General features: G+C 38.4%; 1 protein-coding gene across 2 annotated transcripts in view; it reads right to left on the reverse strand.

The window, feature by feature from the left end:
• The window catches only part of LOC106874153 (eukaryotic translation initiation factor 3 subunit E), a 17855-nt gene that overhangs the window by 2726 nt on the left and 3641 nt on the right, over positions 1 to 11488 (reverse strand). The window contains exon 1 of one of the 2 annotated variants that reach the window (XM_014921776.2): positions 3929 to 4835. The exons of the other annotated variant lie outside the window; for it this stretch is intronic. Within the exon in view, the coding sequence (XP_014777262.1) occupies positions 3929 to 4744 (816 nt within the window). The 5' untranslated portion in view covers positions 4745 to 4835. Of the gene's footprint in view, positions 1 to 3928; positions 4836 to 11488 lie in introns of those variants that run through there. 2 annotated transcript variants of the gene reach the window in all.

The raw sequence follows: 11488 nt of genomic DNA on the forward strand, positions 1-11488 counted from the left end.
TAACACGAAAAATATTTTCATATTAGTATTTTTTTTGTTTTGTTGTATGCTTCCTCTACAACATTTTTTATAGTTTTTTTTTTCAAAATATAATAAATTTTAAACATCTTATGACGATAAAGAGCCAATCTTTTACTTGTTTCAAGGGTTTGGTCGAACAAAGCGACCTTAGTACTTATTTTAAAGCCTGATACGTATTCTATCGGCCCCTTTTTGTTGAAACGCTATGTTACTGGGACGCAACCAAACCCACATTGGTTATCGAGCGGTTAACGGGACAAAGAAAGATACACACACACACGACGGGCTTCTTTCAGTTTCCGTCTACCAAATTCACGCACAAGGCTTTGGTCATCTCGGGGTTATAGTGTACGACACATGCCCAAGGTGCAACACAGCGGGACTGAACCCAAATAGACAAACAATGCAGACTTAAATATCAAAAGGATTTAACTGCAGGGTAAATTTGGCTGCTCTTTTTAGCATGTCAAATGACCATATAGAAGAGGTTCCTTCGTAGAATCTCAGTTGGAATTGGAAAAATGGCCGTAAAGAATCGAAATCAGCTGATTTTTGCTATGAGCTATCTGAGTGCGGCGGAGGTAAAGAATACGCACACAACAGTTTTCGGCGTAACAAAAACCCGAACCCTTCTTTGAAGTACTCCCAGAGTATTTCAAATTTGTTTCTCTCAGTAAAGTAGCAGTTTAGACCCAGGTCAGCCCTGATTGAGGGGTGGAGGGAGTGTGTGTGTGTGTGTGTGTGAGCTATAATCAGAGGCATTCCAGCCGTGGCTATCCCATCTTTTAATTTTTAAAAAATGTCAATGTTTTCTTTCCTTAGTTTAGGGAATTTGTTTGCTATTTCTAGCAGCTCCAGCGATCTCGTGATGACTCTCTAAGTCTAAGTAACATCGTCGACTTTATCTTGTATCCGAGAATTTAGTTTCTTTGCTGAACGCTTCCTTTAGGAAGAGTCGATGGCATTGAGTGCACGGTAATATTGGAGAACGAGGTTGATTTTATCGAGCTTTTCTTTCCTGTCGTCTGCTACTTCCTTTTCTCTTCTGGTAGCTTCGAAAATGGTTTCGATGGTGACGGAACGTCACTTGGTACGGTCTCGGGCATATGTTTCAAACGATTCAGGTTAAAGTTCAGTAACTTTGAGTGTTGTTTTGAGTTGATACTTGTATCTTCGAAAAGGGCAAACCCATGGTCTTTCTCTTGAAGTGAGCCCGCTGACGTAGGAACCTCGACTCTTCTATTCTTGCTACATGTCTTAATCATCGAAGACGATGTTTCATGATCAGCGATTCGATGCTTTGACTGTTGGCGCTTTCCAGGACTTTTTTGGCAAGTCGATTACATCGATCCCACTAGTTAACTGGTATCTTTATTTTATCGACTCCGAGAAGATGAAAAGTTGACCTCCGTGGGATTTGAGCTCAGAACGTAAAGACCTAGAAGAAATGCCTCTACGCATTTTGTCCGACGCGCTAATGGTTTCCCTGGCTTACTACCTTTATTAACGAGAAAATAAAATCAAGTCTGCTTCCAAAAGGTAATATTCTTTGCCAGTGTGTCGAACAACTTTAATAAGGGAACTTATCTGGTCCCTTTTCTTAATTTTTCATCAACCTATAAAAAAAAACTATTGGTTAAGATCCGTACTAGTCCTGACCAAAGAAATCTACGATTGAAGACTTTCCAGCACTGGTGATCCGATTTTTTCTCTAGACATTGTATCTTAACACATGAACCAAAATGTCCTTCCTTTATTTTTTATTTCTGAGTTCAGTGGTTTGACTTTCTAGATTATAAAACGAAAGACTTTCAAGTTACGGCCATCACATCTTTTCTCCAAACATTGTATCTTAAAACATTAACCAAATATGTCTTTCTATCATTTCAGTTCCGAGTTCAGAGGTTTCACTTTCTGGATCATAAAACGAAAGATCGATTTTTTTTTTTTTTTTTTGCTTAAAAAATAATACCGTGTAACTTGAGGTAGATCTTTAACTATTATTTCCAACAGGTGAAAATGACTAAATAAATAAAGACTCCATCGTTTGCAAGGTTATATGGTAACGAGCATATTTCTTGACTTCACAACTTGACTGTGTACAATAAAATATAGATCACAAGTCACCACATGTATGAGAAAATCTCTCAACAAAGGCAGCAAAATTTATCCCCAATTTTCCCCTACCGTCTTAAAAATTATTGGATATATATACTGATAACTCGATCCAGAATATATTTATCAGGTAAAAAAAATAATTGGATTTATATGAAAGGTGGAAATATCCAGAGACAGCACAAATCCGTCAAAGAAAGATGTGCATTGAAGAATAGGGAATACCTACACACAGAACACCCCCTCCCCCACACACATCGACTTTGTTTCCTCATAATTTTCAGAAAAATAGATATTTTTGAATGAAATTTTTACCAAATACGTTTCAAATGGTGTAAATTACGATTATATCGGAATTTAATGGTAAAAAGAAAATAGTTGATGGTCGCACACGTATACATACTGACAAACACATTTTTATTTTCTAAATTTCACAAGTATTTTGTGTGTGTATGATCTCGAAAGGTAAAAGACTTTCTCACCTTCCCGAGCGTCAAACTAATACACCTGCTTGTTGTTTATACACCTGTCTTCGGGTTTTGTTTTCTGTAAATTTCAACTATTATATATATATATATATATATATATATATATACAATGTTTTCAGTATGTATGTGTGTTCGTCCACTAATTAAAAATATATATATATGAATTAATTTCCGATATAATGCTAATCTACACCTTCTGAGAGGTATTTCTAGAAAATTTCATTAAAAAGTATCCCAATTTTTCTAAAAGTTATGAGGAAACAAAGTCAAGTGGGAGGGGCACACTTTTGTAGCTATGTCACAGTGGGAACATCCAGAGACAGTAGGAATCTGTGGAGAGATAGCTCTGCAAAGAAGAATGATGCCTTAAATATCGCAAAATCATAAGTGTCATAGACATCATAGGAAAAAGTTACCTCACCAAGGTATGATATCTAATTAATAAGCTGAAACTGTTATTACTCATTAGTGTATATGTAAATGTGTGTTTAGATGTAGACTTATTTAGTTACCGCGATTTCTTTTGGTCAGATACACAAGAGATCCATTTGGGTGCCTGAAGACGAGGGGGAAAAATCGAATGGAATCTGGTATTGTGCGGCTAATATATTTTAACGATCGTGCACTTAACGACACCAATTTAAACATCACAAGACATTGAAAAACCATCTCACCATTCCCAGTCGTTGCATAATCAATCAGTTCAACCCCTTTAATTGATAATTAAGCAAATTTACGATCAGACAATTCAACTACGTCCATGCCATTTAATTTTTCACTCGTAGTGTCTCTAGAACTACGTTATCCATTGTATCCATCATTATTTGATATGATAGGAGGCAATTTGAACGAGATTTGGCTGCTATTTCTAGAAAATTTCTAACGACTACAGAGGCGCCTTAAATTGCTCGTAGCATCACTTACCGTATTTTTAGTGAGATGAATACATTTCCTAGAATGTAGCATATTCAATCTATTTCTAATGTAATTAGAATGTTTCCCCCTTCTAAGCTGTTATCCAATGTATCCCCTCTCATTTAAGATCGCAGCAGGGAGTTGAGGAAGATGTGACTGTTATTTCTAGCAAGTCTACCGACTGCAGATGTGCTTTGAATGGCTCGTGTCACTTCCCGTATTTTTAGTGAGATGAACACATTTCCTAGAATGTAACATATTCAATCTACTTCTACTTCAACTAAAACGTCTTTTCATGAGTAAGTCATATATAATATGATATAAATTAATTAGAGCGACCATAGCTTCGTTAAAATGAAATAAAAAAAGAATTAAGCGTGACAACTCACCGATCTTCGGCGACTCTTGTTGATAATAACAGCTGTGGTTAGGTATCGAAGAATGTGAGGACATACAGTTTGTACCGTATTGAGATAAGGTGGTTGATAAAGAAGTAGATCTATGACGAGGTCCAGACCATCTCGATGCTTGAAGAAGACAAACAAGGACCAGTGAACGAACCAGGTTCTCTGCTGTAAGGTCTGCAAGGCTGGCCAGAAAGAGGCGTTGTTGTCGATATATTCTCTCAACCTGTTTAATTCTTCGAGAGCCGTGTCGAAGTTTTCGAGAAGAATTTCAGAAGCCAGGATACCCCACAGTGAATTGAGGTAGAGCTTGTCATTAGTTGGCAGTAGGGTACTGACAAAGTAGAGATATTGGCTAGTGAATTCATAGTTGCCACATTCGAACTGGTATTTGGCATAATTGTACATGTCTTCTGTAATATTTTCGCTGATGCCGTGACGAGTGACAAGGTACTCATATAAATGACTACCATCTCGCACAGTTTCAATTTGGTTTATAACCTCAGGGAGATTCATCAATTTTGAAATGTTCTCAACACGAGATTCCAATATTTCAAGATGTTCCAATACGTTTTCTCTTTCTTCTTGAAAACTTTTGGTTAGATCTTGCGAAGGATACATCTTGTCATGTAGATTTTTGGCGTAATCTACCATCTTAGTCTTCTTAATTAGCTCCAGTTTCCCACGCAGTATTTGTTTTTCATCGAATATCTTCTGGGAATGTACAAATTCCAAGAGTTTCAGCATTAAATGCGGATCTAAATACTGTGAAAACCGGCTGAGCAGATCGAAGTTCGACATGTTTGCTCTACCTCGCTAATGGAAAGGAATTATAGCCGGGGTAGTTTACAAAACCCGGAATCACGCACAGACTCCGGTGAAGCAACAGACCACTAACAATTATATATGTATTTCCTTTCCTGAACGAGAAAAAAATTTTTAAAGCTTTATCAAAACCTCATAGATATAAAATAAATCACAAATATAACAAGGAATATATATAAAAATATTTTTTCATACATAGGGATAGATTTTAGCTCGATACAAATGAAAACAATTAAAACGGAAAACGAAACAACTAGTAGGTTCTCCTTAATTACATGGCTAATGTCATATGGGGGATGATAGTCACGTGTCTCTACCACCGGTAAGCATGGTCTTTCGACTCAATCTTCGTATTAAATAAATATTCCTTTAATAAACCCGACTGTTAATTAACGTAATTTTAACGATGTCAAGAATCATTAAATGAGTCGTTGCTTAGCTCCAAGTCAACTCAGAATAAGCACATCTGTGATCGAAGACACTCCAGTCGTGCCCATCCCATCTTATTTTTTTACTTCGGCATAATACATTACGAATTACATACATACATATAAATTGTGTCCCTTTTTTTAATGCGAATTTACAAATTTAGGTTATCTACCGCGGTGCTATCCTAGTTCGCGACTGCTTTTATAAGCAGCTGATGTACTGATTTCCCCATTCAGTGGAGAAGGAAGCCGGGTATGTTTTCTCTGGTGTCAACGAACTGTGAAACGGTCCGCCAAGAGCCCCCTCCCTCATTTTACTGTATCATAGTAATATAGAAAAAACGTGTACCGAAAGATGACCAAAACGTGTTTGTATTTCTATTTAATCAACAGCGAAGCTTTTTATAATAGTTTCATTTATTTTGTTTCTTCTGATTTACGCTGTTGTACATAATTCGTATGTTCTTTCTTTTTAAGACGCGAGAATGTGGAGTAATGGATTGGCAACGCGAGAATGTAAGTAGAGGGTAATTTGGCTGCTATTTCTAGCACATCAAGCGACCATGTAGGTTTCGCCTACGCCATAGTGGAGTAATCGATTGGCGACGCGAGAATGTAAGTAGCGGGTAATTTGGCTGCTATTTCTAGCACACCAAGCGACCATGTAGGTTTCACCTACGCCGTAGTGGAAGTGGAGAGTAATCGATTGGCGGATCATCTGTGCTGCAACTCTGCTTCGATTTTCAGAAAAAAAGAAAAAAAAAACACATACCCTCTCTCTCTCTCTCCCACACAAACTTGTACTTCTGACCCCCTCTCTTTATATTGCTCTCTCATACAGGAAGAATTTCCAATATTTTAAGGGAAAATCGAAACAAGAGTTTTAGATATTTATGAACGAGATTTCAAATGTGCATATGTTCTTATATATTCATTCCTTGTCATGAACCAAAAAAAAAAAAAAAAATACAACCTTTTGCCACCATTTTTTAAGATAAAACTGGCTGTGTGGTTAAGAAACTTGCTGCCTAACTATGTGGCCTTGTATTCAGTCCCACGGCATGGCACCTTGAGCAAGTGGCTTCTGCTATAAGCACAGGGCTGACCAAAGCATTGTGAGTAGATTTGGTAGACAGAGATGCAAAAATGCCCATCTGATATATGTATGCGTGTGTGATTATGTTTGCATATTTGTGTATGCTCTTGTTTTGACACCATGTGATGGTTATAAAAGTCTTTCATGAAAACGTTTTTGGTCACGAGAAAAAAAATTACCTTGCTTGGGAACAGATGAGGGTAGGCAACAGGAAAGGTATCCAACTGTAGAAAATACATCTCAGCAAATTCTAACCCATACAAGGAAAAATGGATGTTAAATGATGAAGTTGATAATGATGGAATCAGAATTGATAAAAAATGTATCAACCCTCACTTGAATTAAATCTAAAATGTAATATAATATAGGCGCAGGAGTGGCTGTGTGGTAAGTAGCTTGCTTACCAACCACATGGTTCCAGGTTCATTCCCACTGCGTGGCATCTTGGGCAAGTGTATTCTACTATAGCCTCGGGCCGACCAAAGCCTTGTGAGTGGATTTGGTAGACGGAAACTGAAAGAAGCCTGTCTTATATATATATATGTATGTGTGTGTATCTGTGGTGCTGGTGCCATGGAAACAAGCACCCGGTACACTCTGTAAAATGGTTGGCATTAAGAAGGGCATCCAGCTGTTGAAACCATGCTAAAACATACAATAGAATTTGATACAGCTCACCAGATCTTGTCAAACTATAGAACCTATGTCAGTATGGTAAATGGGCATTAAATGATGGTGACGATGATGGTTGTGGTAGCAAAGATGATTGTGTAAGCATAAACTTTCCTTTCATATATTTCATATTACACTCACTCGATTTGTGCTCCGACGCTGCTGTAAACTCACAGGAAAAAGGGGGTTTTGCATCTGATTGTATATATTTTATTTAATGCTTAACATCCAGATTATTCTTCCAAATATAATATTTTTTTTATTCATGTTGTTTTGAATGAATCAAGCATTACTTTGTAGCTCTGAAATTTTTGACGATATGATCGTATATTTTTAGAATGCCATTCAAGGGTAGATATGACAGTCTGGATCTGGCTGGTTTCAACATAAAGCAGGTAGAATATCTGGACCAGATAGGGTCAGCTTAACCCCTTAGCATTCAGACTATTTTGAATTAATCACGCATTATCTCACAGCTTTGAGATTTTAATGAAGTGATTGCAGGGTTGGTGTGTGAGGCTGGATCTGGCCAGTTTAAATGCTGGATATGGCCGGTCTAAATGCTAAAGGAGTAAAAAGATTATTAAGCCGCTTTAGCTCAGGGTTCCCCAACCAGGGGTACTCACACCCCTTGACTGTGCAAGATAGTATTCCAGGGGGTGTGAGAACACATAAAAAGTTTTTAGGGATGCAAGGCATTACAAAGGTTGCTTTCGGTATTCAGTCTTTTAGTTTTAATTTTGATGTTCTTTAGATTTTCGAAAAGGTAAACAAAATGTGTTCCATGTTCCTGATTTTCTTTTATAAGAGATTTATATTATTTACATTATTTACATTTGACGGATATTCGTCCTCATCTTGTTTGTTGTTAACACAACGTTTCAGCTGATATACCCTCCAGCCTTCGTCAGGTGTCTTGGGGAAGGATAGAAAAATAATAGATTTATAAGCCTTAAAATTCACCCCATAATTTCCCACGAGCATATGGCGTAGTGGTTAAGAGCACGGGCTACTAATCCCAAGGTTCCGAGTTCGATTCACGGCAGCGACCTGATTAATAATAGTAATAATAATAATAATAGTAACATCGATAGGAATGAGAACCCAGGTTCGAAATTTCCCCAAGACTCCTGATGAAGGCTGGAGGGTATATCAGCCGAAACGTGTTAACAACAAACAAGATGAGGACGAATATCCGTCAAATGTAAATAATGTAAATAATTCCTCATCTCTTAAATATAGAACTGAAGAGATTTATAGTTTATTATTTTTTATACCATTTTACTTGAGAGCCTCTTCATAAAAACAGCTTTATATATATAATTTTCAAATATGAAATAGAAAGCAGTGCTAGTGTAATAACCATTATAAACCACATGTACTTAATACAAATGCTTTGTGTTTGCTGGTAGGCCCTGAAATGGGCGTAGTTACAAAGCGAGCTTCTTAATCAAACAGCCATGCTAGCACCTAAGTCCCCTTTTATAAATTTCTGTTGGCATAGTTGCATCATTAAGAAGCTGGCTTTGGAATTACATGATTTGGGGTTCAATTTCACTGCATGGAATCTTGAGTGAAAACTGAGGACAGTTGCTTCAAGAACTGCCAATCTCTAATTGTAATGGGAACATGTGGAAGGGGTAAACCTAGGAAAATGTGGGATGAAGTGGTAGGAAAGGATCTACAAATGTTAGGACACACAGAAGGGATAAACAGGGAACTGTGACTCCTGGAGGTTTGCCGTGCTTGAAAAGACACATCAAAAGCCTATTAAAATCATGGTTGCCCTTGCATACAGGCTTGTTCTTTGCAACCCTCTCCAGCTGAGCATCCCTAATCTTGCAGGCTCGTTGGTGCTGGTGCCATGTAAAAAGCACCCATGCTGGTCACCCAGTACACTCTGCAAAGCGGTTAGCGTTAGGAAGGGCATAGAAACCATGCCAAAACACACATGGGGCCTGAACAGCCCTTCAGCTCCTGTCGAACCATGCCAGCCTAGGGACGTTAAATGATGATGATTAATGAGTCTGAGTTTGCAGTTGTCTGAAGGCGTATCGGTGAAATTTGATATATGGTAACTATCGAAAACCCCTCAAAGGGACCAGTCCTGTTTTTGAGAGGTGGAATTTGTTGTGATGCCCTGTTTAAACCACCACCTGGTTCTTGGATGCCATTAGCAGGGTCCACTTTATTGTGAGTATAGGTCTCTAGTTTGAGAATAAGTCTCAGACAGTCTGAAAAGGGGTTATACTTACCTGAGCCCTTTTCTCCCTATGGACCATAAGCCAATAACAACTTTTCTAATTTTGTCCTTTTGGATCCCCTCTGTTCAGCTCTACTTCAGTATCCCTCCTCTAGCTGTTTTTAGGGTGTCCTCTCCTCTGCCTCCCTTGTTAGTTCCGGGTAATGTTTTCATGAAGGAAAGCACATGGCTCAGTAGTTACAGTATCAGGCTCACAATCATGAGGTTGTGAGTTCAATTCCCGGATCAGACTGTGCAAGATGCTTTATTTCACATTGCTTATGGTGGTGGTGGTGGTGGGTTGTCTGACTCTTATATTGTTGGATTCTTGTAAGAATTAATTTTGTTGCTTACTTTTCATTTTTTTCTTGATATGTATTTTAATTATTTTTTTTATTTTGTATAGATAAGAGGTAGTAGTTCAATTCTTAGACTGGGCTGAGTGTTGTGTTCTTGAGCAAGACACTTTATTTCACGTTGCTCCAGTTCACTCAGCTGTAGAAATGAGTTGTGACTTCACTGGTGCCAAGCTGTATCGGCCCCTTTGCCTTTCCCTTGGATAACATCGGTCGCGTGGAGAGGGGAGGCAAGTGTATACATGGGCGACTGCTGATCTTCCATAAACAACCTTGCCCAGACTTTCTAGGTGCAATCTCATGGTCATTCAGGACAAAAGGCGGCCTTTACCCTTTCCTAGGTCTTGTTGGTTTTTGAATTGTAACTGATGCCTCTGTATGCATTTTTTTCTAGGTAGGCATGTTGGCCCCATGTAAACCTATTTTTACTTTTGAGAACAAGTGATCCATATTAGTCTGACCCCTACCTCTTTGATCTATCAAACATGGGACAGACAAAATTCTGCTAAGCAATTCACCTAACATGCTAATGACTCTGTCATCTCTCCATCTTGGGGAATATTAACTTAGTTGCAGACAAGTGAGGGTTTGTGACAGGAAGGGCATCTAACAATTGAAAATCTGCCTCAACAAATCTTGTCTGGCCCAAGCTGGCATGGAAAAGTGGACATTAAAAATGATGATTGTTGTATTGGTGCTGTTGACATTACTGCTTTGAAGGATGTATTTGCTCATGGTAATTGTTTATTAAGTGAAAGTGACATCCAGTGTGTCTAGATTCCATGGAAAGGACCAAGGTGGATGACCAGATGACAGGTGTTAACACTGCTGAGTAAGGGTAGCTTTAATTCAAGGGCAGACAGAAGAGAAACAATGATGGGGTGGTTATGTTCATGCCTATAGAACTCCTGTCCATCACTCACTCACATTTCACCTCCAACCATCAGGTACTCTCCCCTCACATTCTTATAACTGACCCCTGCCTCATCTCCTGATCTCCTGCCTGCATCATCTCTTGCTTCCTGAAGGTTTTGCTTTGGTACTACATCACCACTAGCTTATCTTTTTCCCCTTATACTCTCACAAACCCAGGGTAGCCATGTATCTTCAGCTTGTCCTTGATATAAAATTCACCTTTCAACCCCCTCAAATACACCACCACAATTTAGTTTCCTTTTCCCTTTCTTGTCTTCCATGTTACTTAGCAAATCCCACCAGTGTTGGTGCCACACACACAACAAAAAAAAGCATGCAGTATACACAGCAAAAATGGTTGGTGTGAGGAAGAGCATCCAGCTGTAGAAAAGTAACCATGCTGAAGCGGACTTGGGGCAAGCATGATGCAGCCCTGTAGCTCACCAGACCCTATCGTATTGCCCCTACCAACCCATGCCAGCATGGAAAACAGGCACAAAATGACGATGAACCTTAGCATTAACATTATAAGAATAAACTAGCTACTGTTAAAAATCAAAATGTGATTGTATACTCAATTTCCTTTGTTTGAAATTGAAGTAAAAACACTGAAATTAAAAATAAATTCAAAAGCCCAATGTATTTATTTATTTATTGTTTATATATATATATATATATATATATATATGTTCATAAATTTACTGTACATTTGTAAATTTTTATATTAATCCTGTCCCCACTGAGTGCCAGATTCAGGGAATTTCAATCCTAGTTTCTTATGGATATTTAGTGCAAGGAAGTGGGAACGAGAGTGCAAGTCTTTGGTTTTCTGGATTACTTGCTGGTAAGGGGAAATGGCTTTTGTTCCCATGACAACGTGACCTAGTTTAGAGTCTATTTTAGCATCGAGTCGGGCGTGTCGGATCAAATTGACAATCCACTGCTCTGCGGCATCGGGTGTCATGTTCAGCTTCTGCGACAGCATGTTGATGCTGATGCACTCGTGGATTC

Source organism: Octopus bimaculoides, chromosome 22, assembly GCF_001194135.2.
Source record: "Octopus bimaculoides isolate UCB-OBI-ISO-001 chromosome 22, ASM119413v2, whole genome shotgun sequence".
NCBI lineage: Eukaryota > Metazoa > Mollusca > Cephalopoda > Octopoda > Octopodidae > Octopus > Octopus bimaculoides.